This window comes from Eptesicus fuscus, chromosome 6, assembly GCF_027574615.1.
Source record: "Eptesicus fuscus isolate TK198812 chromosome 6, DD_ASM_mEF_20220401, whole genome shotgun sequence".
In the NCBI taxonomy this organism is placed as follows: domain Eukaryota; kingdom Metazoa; phylum Chordata; class Mammalia; order Chiroptera; family Vespertilionidae; genus Eptesicus; species Eptesicus fuscus.
The window spans coordinates 108127484-108153536 of record NC_072478.1 but is presented as its reverse complement, the minus strand read 5'-3'; the positions used below and the strand labels follow the sequence as shown (position 1 = coordinate 108153536).

At 57.2% G+C, this 26053-nt stretch overlaps 1 protein-coding gene and 1 long non-coding RNA gene across 2 annotated transcripts; both read left to right on the top strand.

Annotated features, from left to right (window-relative positions):
• The first annotated feature begins 63 nt into the window (after positions 1–63).
• Positions 64–21736, top strand: LOC129149356 (uncharacterized). The gene is made up of 3 exons (XR_008556273.1): positions 64–169; positions 8088–8161; positions 21711–21736. It is a non-coding gene; the product is annotated as an uncharacterized LOC129149356 (long non-coding RNA).
• Positions 21737–21898: 162 nt separating this feature from the next.
• On the top strand, positions 21899–22368 carry LOC103299209 (60S ribosomal protein L6-like). Its single transcript, XM_054716761.1, has one exon. It carries the CDS (start codon positions 21899–21901, stop codon positions 22328–22330), a length of 432 nt encoding a protein of 143 aa, XP_054572736.1. The 3' UTR covers positions 22331–22368.
• The last annotated feature ends 3685 nt before the right edge of the window (positions 22369–26053 follow it).

The following is a 26053-nucleotide window of genomic DNA, read 5'->3' as shown; positions in this document are numbered from 1 at the left end:
AGTCACCGTGACGCAGCTCCGCGCAGGCGCACTGGGCCCACCGCCAGGCGCGGGAAAGCGGAGTCGGGCGGAGCGGCCGCGAGCGCGTGTGGCCGGGCGGCCTCGGCCCGCGCAGATGGACGGACCGCGGTGGACGGCGCCGGCGAGCGGCGCGGAGGGCCGCAGCGAGGTACGGAGCTGTCAGGGCAGTGGCCCGCGGGGTCAGCGAGGCTGGTGTGCCGGGTCGGCCCCAGGTCCTCGGGCGCCGCCGGGGAGCGTGGCCGTCGGAGTGAGAGAAAAAGCCCTTCTTTCCGGAAGAACGCGGATGGTTTAAAGGTGCACGGAGAAACTGCGGCGGCACCGACATGGCTCTGCCGGTTCCCCGAGCCGCCCGTCGGTGCCTGACCGCAGGCTTCACTGTGGGGCGTCGGCCCGGACGTGGGCCGGAATGTGGCCGTGGCAGCCGGACTCACCCCGGGCGTCGCCTCAGCTTCACGACTTCACGACGTCACCGCAAGTGGCCATCGCTGCTGGTCTGTGGGCCCCAGGAGCCGGCGCCCTGCGTGCTTGGGCAGCGCTCTGTGTTTCCGTTAAAAGGACGCCGTATGTGATGGGCGCTGTGGATTCCTTAACGTTGAAATGGCGACAGCCTGAACTTGCTTACCCGACGCGATCATTTCTCCGTATTTTACCGCACAGCCTCGGGCTCAGGGAACCGGCAGCACTGGAGCGCCCGCTTGGCCATTCCACACAGCCAGACGCCACAGGAAGCACAGAAATGCCAAAGTCCCAACGGAACCCGCCGCAAAACACACCCCCGTTCACATATTGGAGCGGAAACAAGAAAACGGGCACCTGTTGCACCTCAGCGGGGACTGTCTGCAGGGTTCCTGCACCCTGGCCGCGGCCCAATGGCCGAGGAAGCCCTGCCAGCCTTGATTTTTGGAGTTACAGATCTTAGCGAAGGTGGCCTCGAAAATAGCAAGGGTAGACTGTGTGTGTGTGTGTGTGTGTGTGTGTGTGCATTTATACACATACTAGAGGCCCGATGCACAAAAATTAGTGCAAGAGTAGGCCTTCCTTCCCGCCGGCTGCCGGCACCAGCTTTCCTCCACACTCAGGACCCAGGCTTCCCTCTTCCGGCTGCTGGCAGGCACCTGGGACCTGGGCTTCCCTCCCCCAGGCCCCCCGCAGTCCGGGCTGGCTTCCCCCAGGCCCCGTCTTCATCAGGAAGGACGTCTGGAAGACATCTGGTCTAATTAGCATATTACCCTTTTATTATTATAGATATGCCCATTTCCCCCAGTCTTTTTCTGAGCTGCTTGAGATCGTGCCCTACACATGACAGGATGCCGGGATACTCCCCTGTGTATTTCCCAAAAGCAGACACTCCTACATAACAATTCTCCACCCAACCACGTGAGGAAATCACCATTCAAACGATATTAAGTTTCAATCCACAGACCCCATTTGAATTCTGACAACTGTGTCAACAATGTTCCCCACTCCCCACCCCCAGGATCCCATCCACGATCACATGTTTAGTCGCCTCCAACCTAGGACCAATGGTTCCTCTGTCATTTCTGTTCCTGACAGTTTTTCAGTTTTAGTTAAAAATCATAGACTTTTGCCCTAACTGGTTTGGCTCAGTGGATAGAGCATCAGCCTGTGGACTGCAGGGTCCCAGGTTCTATTCTGATCTAGGGCACATAACTTGGTTGCAGGTTTGATCCCTGGCCCTGGTGGAGGCATGTGCAGGCCACCAATCTATGTGTCTCTCTCACATTGATGTTTCTCTCTCTGCCTCCCTCTCCCCCTCCCTTCCACTCTCTAGAAATCAATGGGAAATATCCTCAGATGAGGATTAATGACAAACACACACACACACCAAAAAAAAAAAAAAAATAATCACAGACTTTGGCCCAGCCAGTATGACTCGGTGGTTGAGTGTCAACCCATGAAGCAAGCGGTCACCGGTTCGCCCTGGCCAGTTTGCTCAGCGGTGGGAGCATTGGCCCACGCTGTGGACTGAAGGGTCCCGGGTTCGATTCCAGTCAAGGGCATGGACCTCCTGAAGACGAGGTTCAGTCCCTGGCCCCGGCCTGGGCACCTGGGAGGCGACACATGAATGTGTGTGCCTCTGTCTCCCCCTCCCTTGCACTCGGTCTAAAAATCAGGGGGAAAAATACCCTCAGGTGAGGATTAACCAAGAAAAGGTCTCCTATTCCAGGGCACATGCCTAGGTTGTGGGCTCGATCCCCAGTAGGAGGCAGCCCATTGATGTTTCTCTCTCAATGCTATCTCTATCTGTCCCTCTCCCTTCCTCTCTAAAAATCAATTAAAAAACATTTCAAAAAACACAGACTTCAGACATGGAAGAAGTTAGGGTTCTTTGGAAAAGACAGTGCTGGGAAAATAGGAAGTGGCAGGGAAAGAGAAAGACCAGACTCGAGACGGATGGGCTCCATGAAAGAAGCCACCAGCTGAGTCTCCAAGAGCTGGGCAGGGCTGTGGAGGACAGGACACGTCACTCATCCAGGGTTGCCAGGAGTCCGAGTGCACTCAATGCCACGTGACACAAGATGACTCAGGGTCCATTGATGTGTCATCAGGACAGGGCGTGTTTTTTCAGTAGGAAAAGGACAGAAACGCTGTGCTCATCGGCAGAAGGTTGCAGCCTGTCCTGCCATGGGCGACACTAATCTCGAGCACCAGTCACGGCCGTGTCTGCGAGGTTTCTCCCTTTCTTCATTTGTAGGTTGATAAGTGTTCTGTAGGGAGAGGTTCCGAGACCCACCGTTACCTTATCCTTCATCCACCTCTGCCTGACTTTCTTGACCTTTACCAGTGACTTCTGCCTGAGTCACTGTGGTCCTTGCCCAATACACTGTGCAGTTTCTAAAATGCCCATCATCTGTTCTACATCTATTAGTTGGCATTCTTAAGGAAAAGATTTTCCTTCTCTTTAATTTTTACTCATCTGTGTGTAGCAGTATGGATTCATGGATTTGTGCTTTATTCCATGGGTAGTATTCTGTTCCTATCATTATCTATTTTGATGTTCAAATTGTCCAAGTTTGGTCAGTGAGAGCCTCATCCAGCTGGATCCTGAGTTCTTTTTTTTTTTTAAATATATTTTATTGATTTTTTACAGAGAGGAAGGGAGAGAGATAGAGAGTTAGAAACATCGATGAGAGAGAAACATGGATCAGCTGCCTCCTGCACACCCCCCACGGGGGATGTGCCCGCAACCAGGGTATATGCCCTTGACCGGAATCGAACCCGGGACCTTCCAGTCCGCAGGCTGACACTCTATCCACTGAGCCAAACCGGTTTCGGCTGGATCCTGAGTTCTTTTGATGTGTCCCCATCATTCTTCAAACCCTTCCTTACCTTCTGGCGCAAGATGTTCCAGGCTCAACGTGTACTCTTCCGACCCAGCCCCGGCATCAGCATTTCTCCAACACCTCTGGGTTTTTTTAATGGAGGATGGTATTTAGAAAGCAAGATTTCCTTGGCTGGCTTGGCTTAGCGGGTGAGCATCGACCTATGAACCAGGAGGTCACAGTTCAATTCCCAGGTCAGGACACATGCCCGGGTTTAGGGCTCGAGCCCCAGTAGGAGGCGTGCAGGAGGCAGCCAGTCTATATTCTTTCTCATCATTGATGTTTTTCTCTCCCTCTCTTTCTCTCTCTGAAATCAATGAAAACATATTTTAAAATAATAAAAACAAAATAAAATTAATATCCATACCTTCAATTCCAAACCAAGACCTCGGGTTATTCTACCTTCTTCCTTTCTGTGTTGGTACGTGCTTTCTCCAGCTGTATAAGACCTGGCTTTGATTATCCTCAATCTGTTGGTTTATCTGCTTAATGAAACCAACCTCTCTGGCCGTTTCCTCCACCGGCTGCCTTGGTGCTCACCCCTCAGCACCCCAGGTCCTTAAGCAACAGTGGGCAAACTGCCTCCCCAGCATCCCCCCTTCCTCCTGGTGGTCAAATCCAGTGCCAGTCAAAGCCTTCGATTTTATTCTACAAGGATTTTTTTGTAAAGAGCATTTACTAAGGAAGTATAAACACAGATGCAAGCCTTCAAGATTATTATTACTCAAGGATCAGAAATCACATTGTTAACCTTGTTAATCCTACTATAGAACTGATTTATTGGGCCTTTTGATAAGTACAAATATCCATTACGTTAATGCTATATGAACTCACATTTCCAAAAGTCAATTGAGAATGTTAAATAGCCAGTGTTAAAGATAACAGAAACTTACTCAGTTACTCCCAGAAATGGGTTAGATGTGCCAGATCTCTGACTCCAGCTCTCTTCCTTCTCTGACTTTCTCTTAAAACAATGGCATTGGCCACCCAGACAACCAGGGTCATCTCATCTCAGGACCCTTAAGAATGCCAACTAATAATCACGGCTGCAAAACCCCTTTGTCCTGTGGAGTACAGGTGCCCGGGTCCAGGGTTAGGGCATGGACATCTTTGGTGGGGGTGAGGGCAGTATCTGCCTGCCACCGTGCTAACTGCACTTAGTAACTACACCTGCCACCGTGCTAACTGCACTTAGTAACTACACCTGCCACCGAGGTAACTACACTTAGTAACGACACCTGCCACCATGGTAACTGCACTTAGTAACTACACCTGCCACTGTGCTAACTGCACTTAGTAACTACACCTGCCACCGTGCTAACTGCACTTAGTAACTACACCTGCCACCGAGGTAACTACACTTAGTAACTACACCTGCCACCATGGTAACTGCACTTAGTAACTACACCTGCCACCATGGTAACTACACTTAAACCACAGGGAGGAACAAGATCACATTATTTGAAAGTGAGATGTTAGCCCGGCTAGCGTGGCTCAGTGGTTGAGTGTTAACCTATGAACCAGGAGGCCATAGTTCAATACCTGGTCAGGGCACGTGCCTGGGTTGTGGGCTCAATCCTCAATGTGAGGCATGCAGGAGGCAGCCAATCCATAATTCTCATCATTGATGTTTGTTTGTTTTTAATTGATTTTTTTTACAGAGAGGAAGAGAGAGGGATAGAGAGTCAGAAACATCGATGAGAGAGAGACATTGATCAGCTGCCTCCTGCACGCCCCCTACTGGGGATGTGCCCGCAACCAACGTACGTGCCCTTGACCGGAATCGAACCTGGGACCTTTCAGTCCGCGGGCCGACGCTCTATCCACTGAGCCAAACCGGCCTCGGCATCATTGATGTTTTTATCTCTCCCTCTTCCTCTCTGAAATCAATAAAAATATATTTTTTTACAAAGTAAAATGTTAAAAATTCTCAGTGTCATTATATGGTGCTTTTATCTTCTTTTTGAAATGTAAAAAGCATCTCATGAATGTTTTTGTTTGTTTTTTTTAAAAAAAGAGATTCATCAATGAGTTTTTAACCAAAGAAATGTAATTGGTTGGACACTGCTCCTTCCCCAGACACACAGGCACACACGCACAGGTCACACACAGGCTCCCACATGCCTGTTCAGAGCCGGAATTCACACAAGCATCAGCTGGTGTGTGGAGATGGTCACCCAGAGGTTTTTACCAGAGTGCACTTGGCTCACCTCTACTGTTATTGGTCCTGATCTGGCCAAGATCACACCAAGTTGTGAGAACAATGACTGTCAAGTCAGATTCTTTTTTAAAATATATATATTTTTAATCCTCATCTGAGGTTATTTTTCCATTGATTTTTAGAGAGAGTGGAAAGGAGGGGGAGAGACAGACAGAAACATTGATGTGAGAGAGACACATCAATTGGTTGCCTCCCACTCGCACTCACCCGACCGGGGCCTGGGATCGAGCCTGCAACTGAGGTACGTGCACTTGGCCAGAACTGAACCTGGGATCCTTCCGTCCGAGGGCCGAGGTTCTACCCACTGAGCAAAACTGGCTAAGGCTCAAGTCATATTCTTAAGTTCAGCGTTTTGTCACTAACTGGACATCTGCATTCATACAAAGAGAGGTGCCACCCGGCATACGTTAGGAGACCTCCAGACACCTGGGTTTTTCCCACATCAAGACCAAGGGCTTCCTGGGCTGTCCTCGGAGAGCTGCCTCCCCTCGGCAGGCGAGGAAGGACCTTGTACTCGTGGCTCCACAGGGAAGGCGAGGCGGCCCGCAGAGCCTGCGGCAGCAAACCCCAAGAAGTCTCCTTGCAGTCAGAGGCCTCGGTGCGTGTCAGGAACACAGTTCTCTGTCGGACCCATAGGGCTGTTCACGGCCAGGTCACTAGGGTCCTTATTTCACAGAGGAGGAAACTGAGGCATGAGGCACAGGTGTGAAGAGACATGCCTATGAGGAGAGCCGAACCCAGGCTCCCGAGTCCACATTCTCACCTCTTCCTCTCGACCTCTGCTGGCGAGGGGCGAGGTAGAGGCCGGCAGGGCCAGACCAGCAAGGCCTGGGCAGTCATGGAAAGACGGGGCTTTTGTAGTGTGCAAAGGGTATTGCCGAAATGCTTTCAGCAGGACCTTGAGGGCGGGCAGAAAGCAGAATGTCTATACTATATGTACCTTACACAGCTGTCCAGGAAATGACTTCCACTTAGCGATAAGAATGCTTTTGGCTACAAATAACTTTTTAAATGTCTTGAGTAAGAAGGTCATGTGTTCTCTCACGTGACGAGAAGCCCAGAGGCAGGAGACGGGTCATCAGCTCAGCTGCACCATCGCCGACCATGCTCCTCCCACCATTCCCTCTGCCTCCCCAGCGTCTGGGCCGGGTGCTGCAGCCTGGCCTCCCTGTCAGCAAGAAGGCTACTATTTCCAAGCATCACAAAAATCCTTTCCAGAAGAGGGCTCCGTTACCTCCTCTGTGAAATAAGGACCCTAAAGTGATCTGTCCATGAGTTTACTTAAACCAAAATGTCTAATGGGTGTCTCTTTTTTATTACGGGAAATGTGTTTTCCCAGAAGCCCCTCTGCTCCCGAGAGACCGGGCCTCCCATTGGTTCCTCTTCGGGTCTGGAGCTGGGAACCTGAGGGTCACGAAGGGAGACAGGACCCTTTGAGTAGAAACTGCCAGCGAAGTCACACTCTTCCCTGGGACACGTGGCGTGGAGCATGAACACCTCACAGGCCCCACGTTGGCTGCACAGATGATCTAAGATGAACTACAGGAGGTGACGCGTGTGACGTGCCCCTCACACACTGGAGTCAGCCAGAGCCCGCAGGACACGAGGGACTGGCCTGGGCGCCCAGATGGCGGTGGCGGCGGCAGCTGAAGGGCAGAGGTGGCCGCATGTTACCCAGCACACGGGCCTGCTCGTCAGTCTGGGCAGGACTCGCTCACTCCATCCTGCGATAATCAACACACAGAGGGCTTCCCTCTGAGCTCTGTCGGGCGGGAGAGCCCCGCTCAGTGCTGTCCTCGGAGTTGTCCTGGGAAGTTTTGTACTGGAAATGCAAATACCAAGTTAGAAAGGGGGGAATGGGGTGCATTAAGGGTGTGGATAAACACCCCCCCCCCCCCCGCCCCGCTGTAGGACTGTCTGAACCTCCGTTCCTCTGAGCCACCAGCTGCGCCTGGGTTCCCCATTCACTGCCAGGGAGGAGTCTCTGGCCCGGTGGAAGCTTCTAGAAAAGATGTCGCACCACTTGCAGCCTATGATGTGGACTGTGCAAGTCGAGGTGGTGGCCATGGAAGACAAACAGGCTTGGGCAAACGGCTGTCCGCATCCATGGAAGACCCGGTTTACCACGCTTACTTCTTAGTTTTCAGAACCGTTAGCAGTCAGGGAGGCTAGGCTGGGGGAGGGCACACAAGATCCTCGGGCGGGCGGCCTGCACAGCTCTCTGTCAACCTGAAATGCTTTCAGCGCCACGAGTCTCCAAGGAGCGGCCCTGCTGTGCCAGGCGAGGTCTGCAGTTTCTCTGCTGCCCGCCCGGAAAGTGTGCAGTCGCTGTGTGGGGGGCAGGCAGCAGGGCCGAGCGCCCTTCGCCCTCCATGGGAACTGAGGCGGCACCTCCCTCCACTTCCACGGGGAGATGGGCGGCATGCTGTGAGCTGTGCGCCTTCCCCTGGAATTAAAACACTTAACAACTCTGACTACAGCTGAAACGTCTTGACTTGCAGGGGATCACCATCCAGGAGACGAGGGTTCGGCCACACGTCGGAGTCCCCGGGAGAAGGAGGCCCGAGGCGGAGAGGTAGGATAGTACTTTGTTTTCCATTTAAGTCTTTAAGCTGCACTAACTAAGTGCCCATGAAAGACCATCCAGACCTGAGGGGTTGTATAAGAGTTTACTTAAGCCAGAAGGTTGAGGGCAGGCCTGGAACAAGGTCTTTATGGATTGAGGAATGGTCCAGAAAGTGGTAGTGTTGTTGTTTCTTTTATGTATTTTGAATCAAAGGAGAAAAACCTGAGGAAGGTGCATGACAGCCATGTGTGACCGATGAAGGGGCAGGAGAAAGCAGAGGCAAAACCTCTGGGATTGGATAAAAAGCAAAATGGAGAAGCACATACTTCTTTTGCATTGGTGGGTACGGGAAGGCTAACAGTTAACAACTGCTGCACACGGAGACGGTAGGCGGGGCCAGGGCAATGATGAGGGGTCTGTGGTCTCAGCCCTGGTGCCAGGGGCCGTGCCTTCGAGGGTCAGGAGGAGAAAATGCTCCGACATTTCAAAGGTGTGTTACCCTCGATGTATACGAACAGTGGACAGGGCTCACTCACGGTTAAGGCTTCGCTGCATGAGGACGCCGCATGGCGAGGACCCGCCATGGTCACCCGGCAGGAATCTGACCAGACCCTCCTGTGGTTACCGGTATGTTTGGTCCCGCAGCTGTAGGCCTTGTCAGGGTTGGAATGCGGCCCCGTTTTCTTTCAGGAGAAATAGGAAATGCTTTGGATGAACTTGGGACAGGTGTGGCCGCTGCTATGTGTGTCCAGACGGATGGTCAGTCTTGCTTTGGCTTATCAAGGAGCAATGATTACACGCACCCTGTGCCGTTAGCGTGTTCCCGCATCAGAGGTGTTCCTGGTGCTACAGCGCTGCTCTGATCGGAGCCCCGCCCGCCCTGCGGCAGGATTCCCAGGCTAGGACCCCGGGGACCGGCTCAGCTGGAAATCACCCCGACGCACAGTCAGCCTGTGTGTCAGTGTCGTGCTGGTTCCGGAGCGGGTTTTGAATAAGTAATAATCATCCTGATTTCCCAGTGCCTCCATGTCTGGGCCAGGCCCCTCTGCCCCCCCCCCACCCCCCCGCCAGTCACCGCATTAAATATTCAAGCCCCATGCAGGCGGCTGGTGCTGGAGGCACCCAGGGTCTGTGTGGAGCGGCTGCGGCTGGCTGGCTGCTGGTTGTCCATCACTCAGGTCTATTGGCTGGGACGCAGCGCCGCTGCTTCCCCACAAATACAAGTGTGAGATCAAGGGAACAATTTTCCACCTCCTCCGAGCAGGACTCCTGCAGCTCAGCCAGCTCTGTGCTCCGGGCCCTGGGGTCCCTCTTGGGCCTCGAGGGCCTGCGTGAGTCTGAGGTTGGAGGAGGTCGCCCACAAGCTTTCCCCAGGGCCTGGGCTCATTTCAGTGTCATGCACACAGACTCGTTCCTGTGGGACAGGGGCCATCTTGTCTGTGTTGCTGACAGAAGCCCACGGGCCATGCCAAGTGCACTGTGAGATGTTAGGGTTCTGCCTGAGGGGAGGGAGGAAGTGAGGGGAGGGGTGAATGAGAAGGGCGGGAGGCAGATGTGGGGAGGCAAAAGCAGTCCTGCCCGCCACCCTCCTCCCACCAGTGCACCAGCGACCCCGTGGGCTCTTCTGGGAAGGGCTCCTGTGTCCGTCCGTCCATCTGTCCGTCTGTCTGCTGCCAGCAGCTGAAATGAAACCAGACCTGATGTAGCGATCAAGGGCCAGGCCTGCCCAAGGGCCTCTGGGTCCCAGGCAGCAGGAGAGTCTGGTGGGCGCGGCGCCTCCCACTCACGCAGTCCTGTCAGCCCGCGAGGGGCAGCTTCCTCTGCAGGCCAGCAGGTCCCAGGCTCCGGTGGAGGCAGTGTGGGGGGAGGGGGCTGCGCCAGTCCTGACACTCAGCGTCCACCGGGACAGCCCGTGAGGAAGGCAGGGGCTGCCACGTCACGCTGTGGTGGAGTTAGAGTGGGACAGGCTTGGTGCCCAGGGAGGGAGCTGACTCCTGCCCCGCACGCACCCACACGACTGACGCGTGTTTCCAGTCGAATTTGGTCCTGAGCTGCAGAGGAAGCACCCCTCACGGGGGCCACTCCCACCCTCCCGGGTCCCCGTGTGGCCCCTTCTTCTCTTCCCGTTCCTGCCGCCGCTGGTGCTGCTCCCACGAGGCAGGAGGGGCCTGGGAGCACGGCTGCGTGTGAGCAGAGAGCGCAGCCGGTGGAGCTGGGCGCATGACCTCTGACACGCTGCTGTCGCCCAGGCAGCCACCTGCAGGTTTGCCGCCGCCAAGTTCTTTCTGGCGTAGGATGGTGTTTGCAGCCCCGGCTGGGGATGCGGGGACTGGCGTGGGAGATTCGGTCACTTAGTGCACAGCGGCCTCCACGCGCCTCCCTGCCCTGGCTCTCATGCGCGGGGCTTACCCGCCTGTCTTTCCCGAGAACACGAGGGCTCCCCCAGGCCTGGCCTCCCTCGCGTGTCACTTCAGTTGTCATTGACTCAGTCGTCCCGGGTGCCTCCAGACCTCGCCCAGAGCTCACCTGCAAACTGCCATACTGAGGTCCATTCCCGCTTGCGTGAGCAGAACAGGCCAAAAGGGCTGAGGCACGAAGAGCCTGTGGGGGCTGCGTGGTGAGGAACTGGGTAATGCTCTACCTAAAGCCGCGTTCCGCGGGCGAGAGGGGAGGTGTGAGGAGACCGCACCTCCGCGCAGATGCTCACAGCCATGCCAGGGCCCGGGTCCCAGAGAGGGCTGTGGGTGCTGATTGTCACATGGGCCTGAGCAGACGGGTTAACCTTGTCTCACCAATACCCACGAGATAGGACGCCCAACCAGGAGGAATGGCTATGGTCCCGTGGGCACATGGGGACAGCCGCTGGGGACCAGGTCTTTGGGGAGGCATCTGGGAAGGTCCCTGGCAGACGTCGCCACGGTGGACGATGGGAATGGTCATCCAGGAGCATCCGCAGATCCCGGGGAACAGGGTGAGACGGAAGGAGCAGGGCTGTGGTCCTGTGGGCACATGGGGACAGCCACTAGGGATCCAGGGCTCAGGAGGTGGGCGCTCAGCAGGCGGCCCAGAGTCCCCAGTCAGGGCCACGAAGACAGGTGTGGTGGGAGGCGCTCCGACCTGCAAGTCCTGGGCCGTTAGGGGAGTAAGGAGCCAGGAGCAGACCTGGATCTCCACATGCACACGCTCATGCCCGGCTGTCAGGGTGGAGAGCTGTGGGGGAAACCAATGTCACCCAAGCAAACCAGGATCAGAAAGGGACGGGAATGCCCCCTTCACAGCTTCCACCGAACATCATACCGGACGCTCTAGCGAACGCAGCAAAACAGGAAAAAGAATACAAAGCAGTTTCGGAAGGAAGAAATGAAACTGTCTTCGTCTGCAGATGACATGATTGTGGAAAATACCAAAGAATCAACAAAGCCCGGCTGGCATGGCTCCATGGTCGACCTATGAACCAGGAGGTCACGGTTCGATTCCTGGTCAGGGCTCATGCCCAGGTTGTGGGCTCCTTCCCCAGTGGGGGGAGTGCAGGAGGCAGACGATCAATGGTTCTCTCATCACTGATGTTTCTCTCTCTCCCTCTCAACAAAAACCCTCCTGGAACTAGGAAGCAGTTAAAGCAAGGTGCAGGACACGGGCTAACATGCAAATGCTGGTTGCTTCCCTATGTCCCAGCAACGAGGGATTAAATGTGCACCTGAACCGCAATGCATTTACACAGTGAGCCCTGCAGCCAACCAGGAACTCCCGGCTCAAGCCTTTGCATTTGCTGTTTCCTGTCCTCCCTCCAGCTGTCCCCTCAGCTGTCCCCTCAGCGGTCCCCTCAGCCATCTCAGGGGAGGCAAGCAGATCTAAATCTCCTGCCCACTGCCTGGAGGTCCGGCCCAGTTTGCTGCCACCAAGTGGGGAGAGGCAGGCATGACACCATTCACACAGGCCAGTCCTGCTCGGCCCTCCCCCTGGTGACCGGAGGGGACTTAGCCGGCTTCCCTTTGACGTGTGGTGGGCGTGCTTTCCTGAGGGTATTTCCAAGCCCAGAGTGAGGCTCTTTATGGACTGGGTGAGAGGTTGTCTCCACCACTGACCTAGATCAGGCTGGTGCTTAAAACTCTTCACACGGGGCCTGATCTCAGTCGACCCAATCAGAATCGCAGGCCTTGCATTTTAAATCTGACGGGTGAGGACCACGGTTCTACATGATGGGCTCCTGGCAAAGGGGGCAGGAGGGGGCTGGAGGGGGAGTAGTCACGGCGGGGGGGGGTGTAAAGTGTTTGCTGCCCCTTCAGTGCCTGCTCCTGGCACCTGCTCCACACCACAGGAAGCACACACGTGTCAGCTGAATGAGTGAATAGATTCGGGGAATGAATGAATGACAGAGTTCTGTAAAAATCATCACAAAACTGTTTAAATGGAGATGAAATTCACACAATATTAAATTCACCATTTTAAATTGAACAGTTCAGCCCTGGCCAGGTAGCTCAGTCAGTTAGAGCATCGTCGCAATATGCCAAGGTTGGGGGTTCAATCCCCGGTTAGGGCCAGTATGAGAAGAAACCAATGAGTGCAAGAATGGGTAGAACAATAGATCACTCTCTCTCGCTCTCTGGTGCTCTCTCTTTCTCTGTCTCTCTGTGTGTGTGTCTCTCTCTTTCTCCCTTCCTCTCTAAAATCAATGAGTGAGGATAAAAAAAAAAAAAAAAGAACAGTCTGAGTGAACAGCCAATGGGAAAGTGCCAAAGACACCCCAGGAGGGAGCTCACAGGTCCTCAGGGAAACGCGGAAAGCCTGGGGACCTGGGTCCAGCCGCTCTGCCCCGAGGTCCCCACACCAGCAGTCCTCGGGGGCTTCCATGACCCCTCCCGTCCCTGGATGGAAACAGCGTCTTCAGGAGCCTGTACCCCGTGGAGAGAGCGGGCCGCAGGCCCCAGGAGACCCTCACCCCGAAGACCCTCCCCTTTCTAGCGGTCACTTCTTTCTGTGAATCCGCCTCCCAAAGATACGCCACCCAAATCCCCAAGGAAGCCGAGCGCCATTTTTCTTGCAAACCTTTTATGGACGTAATTTAATACAAGGATAAACTAATAAACTAGAAACCATATATTCTAGCAGGAGCACAATAAAAACAAGCCAATAGAAGAGACAGATGAAGAGTATTTTAGCCAAGGGAAAAAGAAAATAAAATAGAAATAAGGTGTAAGTCATATTCTGCACATAAATAACCTTAAAGAGAAACAAGAAAGATAGCTTCTATACCTTTTAATATATTTGGAGAGAGGTTATTTAACTGCAGTAAAATAGTTGATAAGTTTAGCTGAAGTTTTGCACGATCAGGATTAAGTTAGTGTCTTCAGAAAGACACAAAAAGCCAGTGTCGTTTTACAGGGTATTTAAGATTCTGGAGATACGCAAAATTTCCTTCTCACTGCAGTGCCGCAGATCTCAACAGGGCAAATCTCCCTTCATCTGAAAAGTTGCAAGTGATCTTTATAATTTACAAACTCTCAAAACATCACCAGACAAAATACTATTTAGCAATAAGAAATAAATTATTGATACATGAGACAACTTGGATTAATCTGCCCAGAGTTATACTGATGGGAAAAGAAGCCCATCCCAAAACGTTACATAGTGTCTGATTCCCTTACGTGACTCAGGGACGTGGAACCAATGAGAGTCCCAGGGGGAGGTGTGAGGGCTGCTGGGGGTCAGGGGAGGGGCCCTCGTGCTGGCATCGGCTGCCTCCCGCCGCACAGGCCCAGGCCTGCAGACTACAGCGCGTGCACCTGCCCGAACAGCGGACCTGACGTGGGGTCTGCGGAGGAGCGGGACTGTGTCCATGGCGATGAAGTCCCGGGTGTGACTGTGCGAGTGTTGCAGGATGCTCCTCTTGGGGGAACCGAGGAGGGCACATGGGATCTCTCTGTTAGTTCTCAGAGTTGACCGTGTCTGCACTTCACTTACAATTAAAAGCTTAATTTTAAAAAACAGGGACAAAAATCTCCTCCAGCCTCCTGGGCCCCCACCTTGATGGGCTGCCCAGGTGAGAAGGCGGCTGAGAGCGAGTCCTTCCGGCTCGGCTCCTGGGCACCCGTGGGCTTAGAGCCCGTGCCACGCTGCCCTCTGTGCGCACAGATGCTTCCTGGGGTTGGCGCGAGGGCTCCCGAGGTGCCCGGGTCCTGTCTCAGCGTGGCCCCGTGCTGCGGGCAGTCCGCAAGTGCCGGGAGCAGCTGTCCCCGGGCACTGCCGTGGTCTGTCTGGGCAGCGTTCTGTGGGAGCCTCGGGCACTGCCGTGGTCTGTCTGGGCAGCTGTCCCCGGGCACTGCCGTGGTCTGTCTGGGCAGCGTTCTGTGTGAGCCTCGGGCACTGCTGTGGTCTGTCTGGGCAGCGTTCTGTGTGAGCCTCGGGCACTGCTGTGGTCTGTCTGGGCAGCGTTCTGTGTGAGCCTCGGGCACTGCTGTGGTCTGTCTGGGCAGCTGTCCCCGGGCACTGCCGTGGTCTGTCTGGGCAGCTGTCCCCGGGCACTGCTGTGGTCTGTCTGGGCAGCTGTCCTCGGGCACTGCCGTGGTCCGTCTGGGCAGCTGTCCTCGGGCACTGCCGTGGTCTGTCTGGGCAGCTGTCCCCGGGCACTGCCGTGGTCTGTCTGGGCAGCGTTCTGTGGGAGCCTCGGGCACTGCTGTGGTCCATCTGGGCAGCTGTCCTCGGGCACTGCCGTGGTCTGTCTGGGCAGCTGTCCCCGGGCACTGCCGTGGTCTGTCTGGGCAGCTGTCCCCGGGCACTGCCGTGGTCTGTCTGGGCAGCGTTCTGTGTGAGCCTCGGGCACTGCTGTGGTCTGTCTGGGCAGCTGTCCCCGGGCACTGCCGTGGTCTGTCTGGGCAGCTGTCCTCGGGCACTGCCGTGGTCTGTCTGGGCAGCGTTCTGTGTGAGCCTCGGGCTCAGGACTATCCTTTCATCCGCTCAGGACACCTGGCTCTGCGAGCGCGTAAGGAGTGTGCAGAGCCGGGTGCCAGGGGGTGGCGCTGTTCGCCAGCCGTTGGCCTCAGCCCCCACCTCTGCCTGGATGCCGGCTCTCCATGTAACCACACACGGGTCAGCACAGATTTTTAAATTTAAAAATCACGTGGTGACCATATAATATAGACATTTCTCCCAGGAACTGGATGGGATGTAGAAGAGGTCATTTTGAAATCATATCTATCAGCTGGTTTCATTAATGTATAGATATTTGTGATGTCTATATATATAATATAATTGTTAAAAAAATTGATTCCAGAGAGGAAGGCAGAGGGAGAGAAAGATAAAAACATCAATGATGGGAGAGAACCATCGACCGCCTGCCTCCTGCACGCCCCCCCCACTGGAGATCGAGCCCACAACCCAGACATGTGCCCTGACCGGGAATCGAACTGTGACCTCCTGGTTCGTAGGTCAACGCTCAACCACTGAGCCCCGCCGGGGACACAGAGGCGCACCCTCTCCCTGGAGCGCCGTACCTGCCGGCCTTCCCTGGAGGTCGCATCGGTGTGAAGTGTGATTGGACCGTGAAAGGAGCCAGTGACTCCTGGGCCCCTGTGGGTGCCCCTCCTGTGGCGCCCTGGGCCCTAGGCCGAGGGAGTCCAGTCCTGGAGCAGGGCCGGTCCAGAGCCGACAGAAAGCCGGCTTTCACCCCTCCCGCTGGTCTGCATTTCCAAGGGAGCTGGACCCCTCTCGCTCCGAGGTCCTAACTGGCCAGCGCCCTGGCTTCCAGAGCGCGGGACACAGCATCTCCTGCCCCAGCCTTTCGCCGGGCAGTGTCGGCGCGGGCAGGGAGGCCGGACTGAGGGGAGAGGGCTGGACACCACGCTGAGCACTCTCACAGAAGCCACTGTGCCCTTGGCCACGGCTCCCCCTGGTCCTTGGGTGACACTGAGGGCGGGAGGTCAGGTGAAGAGGAGAGGGGACCCTCCCTGTGCCTGGGGCAGCTGCCAGGCCGCAGTCCACACAGCTGACCGCGGCCGCACCCTCGCCCGGAGGCTGCTCTGCTCGGCTGGGACGGGTGATGGCTGCACTGAGGACCGCAGCCCGCAGCCCAGGGTCCTTTCTGTTGCTTTCTTTCTCGCCCCAGCCCTCCCCCCAGACCCACGCACCTTTCCCTGCAAACAGCGGGACAGCGCGTGCCCAGCTCCCCGATGGCGCTGTCCACACCAGACCCCCGCGCTTGTTGGATTGCTTGTGCCTGGCCGCGGGGTGACGGTCACTGGAGGACCAGTGGGCGGTGCCTGGGGGGTGCCCTGCAGCTGCGTGCGGGCAGGCAGGGGAGCCAGAGCCACGGGCTGCCCAGAGCCCCCGACCAGCACGTCCGCTCCGCTGTGGGGGCCCCCAGCCTGGCAGCCGGCCTGGGGCCCAGGAAGTGGAGGCCTTGGCACTGCTCCCTTACTGACCTGCGGGTCCCCTCAGGGGATGGCCCGCCCTTCCCTCTGGTGCCCCCTCGGGAAGGGTGGGCTGGGCTCACCCTGACTCCTCCTCAGGGTCCAGTCTCTAGCTTCAGCTCCTCCATCTGTGAAACTCGTCCTCCAGGTGAGGGGGCGCTGGGCGAGGGCCTGCCCGGGCCCAGGACGGGCCTCCCCTACTACCGAGTCACTGGGTTTCCTCTCCAGTTGGAGTATTGGGAGATTGGAACATACACCAGTTCAAAATGGAGCGAGTTTAGAAGAAAAAATGGGTGTGGCTATTGGTGACCTCCATACTCTGCCAGGAAATATCCGGTGACCGGCTCGTTCTGGGCCCCCAGGCTGTGCCTCAGGAATGTCACCTGCAGGAAGAGCTGCAGAGGAGGCAGCTCCCTCCACGCCCAGGTGACGGGTCCAGCTGGGCGGGTCGCTGCCGCCCGCCCTCAGCTCCCCCAGAGCTCCCTGATGGAGGCAGGGACAGGAAGGTGAGCAGCAAACGCTGCAGAAAGGAGAGAAGGAAGCGGGTGGCTCCTGAGAGTGACACGGGGCATTGCCCAGAAGTGTTGGCAAGAAGGGTCCAAACACCTGCACACACGTTCGTGGCAGCTCTGCTCCCCGCAGTCGCAGGCGAGACGCGTGTCCGTGTCCGTGAGTGGACATGCGGATGGACAGAGGAGTGTGCAGTGGGTGCGCTCGGCCGGGAGAGGAGGAGGCGTTGGCCACGGCACAGCCTGGGGCCTTGAGTCCGTGCTCTGTGAGCACAGGCACAGCGGGCAGGGTGTGAGCCCGCTGGCATCAGTGTCAGAGCAGGCACAGCCTCGGGGCAGGGGTGGTGTGGGCACGGGGCGGCGTGTCCCAGACCTGACGGAGCCACAGGCACTGAGTGTGCAGTGCTGCTCCCTCTCAGGCCCGGCCGGGGTGGCTGAGGGGTTAAGTGTCCACCTAAGAACCAGGAGATCAGGGTTTGATTCCCGGTCAGGGTCAGAGGTCAGGGCACAGGCCCGGGCTGCAGGCTCCATCCCCAGTAGGGGGTGTGCAGGAGGCAGCCAATCAGTGATTCTCTTTCGTTATTGTTTCTATCTCTCCCTCTCCCTCTCCCTTTCTCTGAAAAAAGACCAAAAAACCTTAGAACTATACACCCCTCAAAACACACGCATGCACACACACCAAGCACACACACCAAAAACCCAAACTAAAGAGTAAACTGCGTTTCTGAGGCAGAACTCAACCTGAGCAGGCGAGGAGGAAGCTCACGTCCTCTCCCGGACCCACCGTGTTCTCATCCTGCGGTCACACACCCCCGAATCCGAGGGTGCTCTTTCTCCGAGCTGCTCGTTTCACATTTGAAGTAATTTGGGATCAGCTCTAATATTTTTTGCTTTAGAAAAGTAGTAAAAATTAATTAATCTACAACTGCACTGATAGCAAAAGTTAATAGAAATTTTAATAAAAATACAACCTCAATAAGCTTCCCTATTGTTCTAATAAATGAAATAGTAGTTTAGAATGGTAGATAAAAGAATTAATAAAACAGCTGAGGCTGGGGACCATGCAGATCAAATGAAGGGACAGGGTCCCGCTCAGCTCCCAGCAGGAGGCGCGACGATGACCTCACGGCGCATCTTCCTCTCCACGCTGCGGCTCCTGATTTGGTGGCTTATTTTTAATTATTCAGAGATGTTTATGCAACACCAAGACGTTCGGAGACAACTCAACCAAGTGTCCGAAGTGCAGTGATGTGTTGGCAGGGAAACAGGAAGGGCGAGGGTCTAGGGAAACACGCCTGCTTCAGGGCAGGGAGGAGCAGGTTTGCCGCGTCCCGGCCGGTCTGGTGGCTCAGTGTCCTTGGTCTGATCGGAAGCTGAGGGAGAAGGAGACCTCCTTTCAGGGGGGTCTCCTCCCAGGGCCCACAGGGGCTGCTCCTCAGGAGCAAAGGAAGCCCAGGTGTGATGGGTGAGCAAGTGGCAAGCAGCCCATCACAGACCTGGTTCTTGCAGGACGCGCTGTGGCAGTGGAGGTGGAGGTGCCCACGTCACCCAGGCAGACCCCGGAGTCCCAAACGTCCCCTCTGCTGGCTGCCACAGCCAGTGCGCAGTCTCCTCGCACGACCCTCTTCCTGACCGAATCCACACAGAGCAGCCCCTCCCTGGGCCATGGCCAGCCCCTCCCCAACCCCTCCCCACACCCCCTCCCCACACCCCTACGCAGCCAGCCCTGCCTAACCCGTCTCACTGGGGTGCCTGAGTCCCAGGGGCACAGCCTCTACCACTAATCGGGCCTTTGGTACTGGCTGGGGCCACCTGTTCTCGACGTGCAGCCACACAGGCCTCCGTCCAGGCAGCTCCTGAGCCTTGACCTTCTGGCCAGGGACCCCTTCTCAGCCAAGACCGGCCGCAGGCGGCAGAGCCTGTGGAGTCCGGCCCCATGGCATCCCAGCCGGCCTGTCCTGCAGTCTAGCCTCCCCCTCAGAACCGCCCCACAGCAGGGCCCTCTTGGCGAGTTCTGCCCTGGGGGAGGGCGGGGGGGGCGGGGGGCTCAGCCTGGCCTGCAGTGTCTCCCTCACCTGCTTCCACCTGGCTGTTGGTGGCAGCCAGGGGGCTCCTCAGTCCTGGAGGCAGCCTGCTCGGGGACACGGCCTGAGCCCTGAGGATGCTCGGGATCCTGAGGGCCTCGTCCCACAACGAACCTGGCCCATTGGGCAGGTCCTGCACCCAGAGGCCCTGCAGGTTGCATCTCCCACTTCTTCTTGGTCCCAAGAATCAAACGGGCCAACATGAGGGCCGGGCCCTGCCGCCTCCTCTCTAGAGCCCTGTTCTGAGCATGGACACTCTCAAGACTACGCTGGGTGTGGGTGTCCTGCAGAGCCAGGGGGGTCGTGAAGGGGTCAGAGAGTGAGTAGGGACGGGTGTGGGGCTGGGAGGGCCACCCCCCACCATCCTGGCCAGCCCACCAGGCCGGGATGCGCTTGGGGACAGGGTCTCCCAGCTCACGCTCTGGCCCTCTGTGTTTGCGTCTCTGGGGACGGAAGCATCCCCTGCTGGTGAGGGCAGGGGCGCCACAAAGAGCACCCTTCTGCTCCTGTGGTCTGGGGACAGCCCTGGTGGGAGTGGGGGGGGGGTGTCCGGGGACAGCCTGGTGCGGGGGGGAGGTCCGGGGACAGCCTGGTGGGAGTAGGGGGGTTGTCCGGGGACAGCCTGGTGGGAGGGGGGGGCGGGGAGGTCCGGGGACAGCCTGGTGGGAGTGGGGGGGGCGGGTGTCCGGGGACAGCCTGGTGGGAGCGGGGGTGGGGGGGAGGTCCGGGGACAGCCTGGTGGGAGGGGGGGGGGGGCGGGGGTAGGTCCGGGGACAGCCTGGTGGGAGCGGGGGCGGGGAAGGTCCGGGGACAGCCTGGTGGGAGCGGGGGGCAGGGGGCGCAGAACGAGGAAACCTGCCCCCTAGCATCTCCACAGTGAGTGGCAGAGTGTCAGCTGGGCTGCGCCAGCCCCTCGTGACCTGCTGCCTCCCTGGACTGCCCCTCGGACTCACCGTCACTGTCTTCATCTTGCAGTTCACTCGGACTCTCAAGCATCCCTGTTCCTGTCATGGGTGGAGCAGGACTGGCCTTTGTTAGGGCCTTCTTCAGAGCCTTTAGTCCCCTCCTCCTGCGCCCGCTGCCATGACCACTGGGCAGGAGCACCAGGGGAAGAGGTTCTGGTGCCAAAGGTCCGAGTGTCACCTGCCCCTGCCTCAGGCCTCTGAGTGAAAGGAGCGGACGGGCTGTGCGGAGGGAGCGAGCGGGTGCCCGTTAGCGCCGCTGGGCGCACGCCGTTGGTGCTGCCGAGTGCAGGGTAATGGCAGCCGCACAGGCCAGCCGGCCGCCCCTGGTCTGACGCACCAGAATGTCGCCGTTCGTCTTCCCACAGTGGCTTTATTTAACAAGAACTGATCTCCGCAATTCGGATTATTTTCTCTATTCCTTTTCACTTCAGACTCGGGGGTTATTAGCAGATAACTGCTCGTTTCTGCTGTAAATCAGGAAAATACTCATTAGAAACCCAGCGCTGTGATTGCTAGGAGTTTGGCTTGTAAAGAATGGGGTAATGGACGGCAAGATTAGGTGTTAAAAATAGGCTAAATTCAAAACTATTTTTTTGTTCAGGAAAAACAAAACGGCATTTTTGAACCAAGCGAGGCTTTACAATCCAACTCATAGTTGGCAGAGCATCAGGACTCGAGGCAGCCACCGACTATCAAAACAGGTCCCTGAAAAAAAAAAAAAAAAACAGGTCCCTGAGGCTGAGGAGCAGGCCTGGGGGTGGCCACGAGGAACCCAGCAGCCAATCTGGGTGCCAAGCTGGCCCCAGGGGACAGCATCTCGCCAAGTGGGACTGAGTGACAGGAGAGCCTCACCCCACCTGCTGGGAGCCACAGGTGCAGGCAGGCAACAGCGCGGCAGGGGCGAGTAGGAGCCGATCTGTAAACTCTTTTTTAAAAATATTTTTCAGAGAGAGAACTAGAGAAACATCAATGATGAGAGAGAATTATTGATTGGCTGCCTCCTGCACGCCCCACACTGGGGATGGAGCCTGCAACTCGGGCCTGTGCCCTGACCGGGACCTCCTGGTTCATTCTTCGATGCTCAACCACTGAGCCACACTGGCTGGGCTGTAAACTCTTAAAAAAAAAAAAAAAAAGAGTGCCGATGAGTAGAATGTGGGCCTGGGCTTAGGACGGTGGCCAGTGGCTGCAGCACCATCATCCCTGGCTCCCGGCTCCCGGTGGCACTTTCTCGTGTCTCAAGGAGCACATTGATCCAGAGGGTATTTGCAGGCCCCCCCCCGCCCCCGTTCATACACTCCTTTCCAGACCGGTGGAATTTTCTGCAAAATTATCCTTGTCTAATCCATGGAGACAGAAAGTGGATTAGTGGTTGCCAGGGGCTGGGGGAGGCGTCTGGGAGGGGAGCAGTGCTAATGGGCACAGGTGTCTTCAGGGTGATGGACATGGGGTGCTAGACGGTGGTGATGATGCACAGCTCTCAGGACGCGGAACATGCTGCTGTGCACCTGGAAAGGGGATCGATGGGTGTCAGTGACATCTCAGGAAAGCTGTCATTTTAATTTAATTAATTAATTAATTTTTATTGATTTCAGAGAGGAAGGGAAGGAGATAGAAGCATCAATGATGAGAGAGAATCATTGATCAGCTGCCTCCTGAACACCCCCTACTGGGGATCAAGCCCGAAACCCGGGCATGTGCCCTTGACCAGAATTGAACCCGGGACCCTTCAGTCCACAGGCCAATGCTCTTTCCACTGAGCCAAACCAACCAGGACAAAACAATGACTTTTAAAAACAAAAGGTATCTTGGGCACCACAGAGGCAAGAGGGTGGTTTTCCTGAAGCAGCTGAGCAGTGGCTTGCTACTTGTGACTGGACCTCTGTCCCTCAATCGAGTTCCTCTTCGTAGAACGCACCAGAAATTTGTCATCGCCACCTCCACCAAAATTGATATCAGTGGTGTGAAAATCCCCAAACATCTCACGGATGCTCACTTCAAGAAGAAGAAGCTGCGCAAGCCCAGACACCAGGAGGGTGAGATCTTCGACACAGAGAAAGAGAAATACGAGATTACAGAACAGCGCAAGGTTGACCAGAAAGCTGTGGACTCTCAAATTCTGCCAAAAATCAAAGCTGTTCCTCAGCTCCAGGGCTACCTCCGCTCTCTGTTCGCTCTCACCAATGGGCTTTATCCTCACAAACTGGTGTTCTGAATTTCTTACAAGAACCCGATTAAATAACTGATATGTTAAAACAAAAGGTAACCCAGGCATAGATAGTGGCTGGGCCCCCTCCTCGCCTAGATGGGTGTCTGCATGCTCTGGGGACAAACCGCGAGCCTGCTGGGACGGCCTCGCCATGTTTGTAGAACAGAAAGTAAGAGCAGGAGGTGGCGGTGGGCAGAGCGGGACCCTCAGTTACTGCATACCTGTGCATCTCAGTGCAGACTTGGCCCACCAGCCTCTGTCACCCCAGTTCCATTCACAGGGACCACCTGGGGCAGTGGCCCACCTTCCCCCTGCCACTTGAGTCAGAGGAAGGCAGCAGGAGGGACTTTCTCATGGAGGACAGGGCGTCGCCTCCTTGCGCACGCCTGCCCCTGCCTGGCAGCTGCCCGAAGTACCAGGGGAAGCCCTTCATCCCAACCTGCAGCCTGGAGGGTCCACAGCCGGGAGGATGTGCAGCTGGGAGGGTGTGCAGCTGGAAGGGTGTGCAGCTGGGAGGGTGTGCAGCCGGGAGGGTGTGCAGCTGGGAGGGTGTGCAGCCGGGAGGAGGGTGTGCAGAGTGGAGGGTGTGCAGCTGGAAGGGTGTGCAGAGTGGAGGGTGTGCAGCCGGGAGGGTGTGCAGCCGGGAGGGTGTGCAGCTGGAAGGGTGCAGAGTGGAGGGTGTGCAGCTGGAAGGGTGTGCAGAGTGGAGGGTGTGCAGAGTGGAGGGTGTGCAGCCGGAAGGGTGTGCAGAGTGGAGGGTGTGCAGCCGGGAGGGTGTGCAGGTGGAAGGGTGTGCAGAGGGGAGGGTGTGCAGCCAGAAGGGTGTGCAGAGTGGAGGGTGTGCAGAGTGGAGGGTGTGCAGCCGGGAGGGTGTGCAGAGTGGAGGGTGTGCAGCTGGAAGGGTGTGCAGAGTGGAGGGTGTGCAGCCGGGAGGTTGTGCAGAGTGGAGGGTGTGCAGCCTACCTCCCACCACTACCTGGGCCTCCAGCTGGTGGGACAGGGGAGGGTGCGTCCCCCTTCCCCCCAGCAGCTGGTACTTCAAGCCCTGGGTGAGCCCTGGCCTGGGCTGTGGGGGTGCTGGAGGCCTTCGCAGTGGGCTTGCACCAGCACCCCAAAGACAGTCAGTGCTCTGCCAGAGTCGCTGGGGTTCTCCCCTTTTTCAGAGGAAAACTCCATCGGAGGAGGGGCAGCCCCCGTCTTAGTAACAGGCTGTTGGTCTTTGTTTACCAGCCCATGAGGGGACCTGCCCTCAGCGCAGCCCGGCGGCCTTCTCTCGGCTGCCAGCTCCCGTCCAGGGAGGGTTAAGGGGGCTGCCCGCAGGATTAGCTTCCCGGCGGCAGGCGCGTTCCGAGGCCGCAGCTGTCCGCTAGCCCCGCCAAGGCCGCTCGCTCCCTTTGCCTGTAACCGCGGGCGGAGCTGCCCGGATAGGACAGCTTCCTCTGTGTGTGTTCAAGGCCGACTCCGTTCCCGCCCCGTCGGGCCGGCGGGCCAGGCGCGGGGTCAGCGGTGGACAATGGCAAGGCGCTCGAGCGGGGATCCGAGGGCGGGCCTTTGTGCGGGGTCTCATGCCGACGGGCTAATGGGGCAGAAGAGATGGCGAGGGGCGACAGAAGTGGCCTTTGAAGGAGGGTGTCAGTACAGGGCGGCGAGACAAAGGCCAAAACGCGCGGGCGGAGAGGGACAGATGGGGCCGGGAGGGAACAATTAGCAGGAGCGCAGGGCGGGGCGGCTCCTCTTCCCAGTTAACCAGGCGGGTGCGCCCCGGCCTGGACCCGCGCCTCCGCTGCGCCCCCCGCCGCCACCCCCTCTACCGCATGGCCGCCCACCCTGCACCCTGCGCTCCGCCCTGCGCCGCCGGCTCCCCGCGCCCGGGGTCGGGGAGGGATGGGTGAGTGGATGGATGAACCCCTCCCACGGCCCGTCGGCTGGGCCCGGCGACCCCCAGCTTCCCGCAGGAGAGCCCGAAAACGCTGCCCCGGGTCCGCGCAGCCCCCTCCCCCGCACCCCATGGCCGCGGCCTCCGCCAGTCAGGGCCCCTCCGCCAGGCCCGCGGCTCCTGGCAAGTCCCGCGGCCCGGGGACCGGTCAGCCAGTCCGCGGGCCCAGCGCGCCGCCGGGCCAGGATCCCCGCCAGGCGGCGCTGCGCTCCTCCGAGCCGCCGGCCGCGCTCTGCAAACCGCGGCTGTTTAATTAACGTGCAAATTGAGTAGATTAAATGACTCTAAATAATTAGCCACAGATCCTATAAACAGGATAACATATTTAATTAAGCAGCGATATAGATTTTGGAAACTGTTAATGTGTTTTAGAACGGCGGCTTAGATCTTTCACTTTCCCCCCCGAACTTCAAACATGGAACTGCAGCCCTCGTAGGTGGATAAATATCTGGGAACAAGAGGATGCCTGTTCACTTGCACTAATGGAAGTGTGGGTTTAACAGGAGCTGGGCCGGTTCTGCTGGGCTCTGCACCCGGGGTGGGGGTGCAGCGCCCCGATCTTTAACGGAGGAGGTAGGATGATACGGAATGAGGGGGAACGAGGGAAGTAAGTGAAAATACAACCCAATTTCATTATATCAATCACATTTAATTGGCAATTTGTACAAGCAATGACCGGGCTGGCTTTAGGTAAAACTATTAGGCGACAGGCGGGCGTGCCACTAAAATTCTTGGTTAGTTAATTAGTGTCTGAACTGCGGAGGGAAGGAGCCTCAGATTTACTCTCTACAAAGAGAGAGCAGCCCAGACAATTCATTAGGCAGGCGGCTTGTAAATTAGAGCTAAGTTAACCTGATTTCCCTTAATTAAAACATCTTTTCTCGTTTACGATGTGGATATAAGTAGATCTCCAGGGTTTTGAATTTTCTGCAACAGCAGATGGTCAGCTAGAAGCAGATAATAGTTAACGCTTTCTCTGTACCAGATCCGAACAACGTGCGCCGCCGGCCCATCTGAGGATTAAAGGAAGAGATAACAAAGAGCCTTAACCCTTCCTGGTCTTCCGCTCGGGCTCCAGGCTCCGGGAGGGGCTGCCTGGCCTGGGGCACTGGAGGGCACTTCGGCCTGGACACCAGGAACCCGGGCAGCAGAGGGGACAAGGCTGTCAGAGGAAGTGGCCACTGGGCTAGCTCCTGGGGAGGGCATATCAGGATGGAGGGGCTTGGTGGGTAGCGAGCAGTGAGGTGGCCCCTCAGACTCCCTCCCAGCGCCTGGCCATTGCCATCTCCCCACTCAGCCCCAGTCCCCACACTCTCAGCTCCTTTCTGCCTCAGGTCATGGGCCTAGCACAGAACCCCATCTGGGTTCAGAGGGCCAGCCTGGGCCTGGCTGACCAGTGGCCTTGCTCACGGTGTTCTGGCCCCGCACAGCCTTTAGCTGCTCCCTGGACTCCAGCCCCCTCCACAGGGTGGGGAGGAGGCCCTGCGGCCGTGTGGTGTATCTCCTGGGTCTTCTGCTTTGATGGATACATTGCTTCCCTGAGGGAAGGGTACAGGGTGCCGGGCGGCCTGCACAGCCAGCGAGGCCTGGCGAACAGGGACTGAGAGGCCCTGGGAGCCAGCCTCCCTGAAAAATGGGGGTGGAGTCTGGGAGGCCACCTGAGTGCAGAATGTCCCCCACACAACCTTCTGAGCACTAGCACAGAGACAAGCGAGGGCCAGGCCAGCATCCTGCAGGCTTCGGAGGAGCTGCTCCGAAGGCAGCTCTGCCGAAGGCCACAGAGGGAGGCCCAC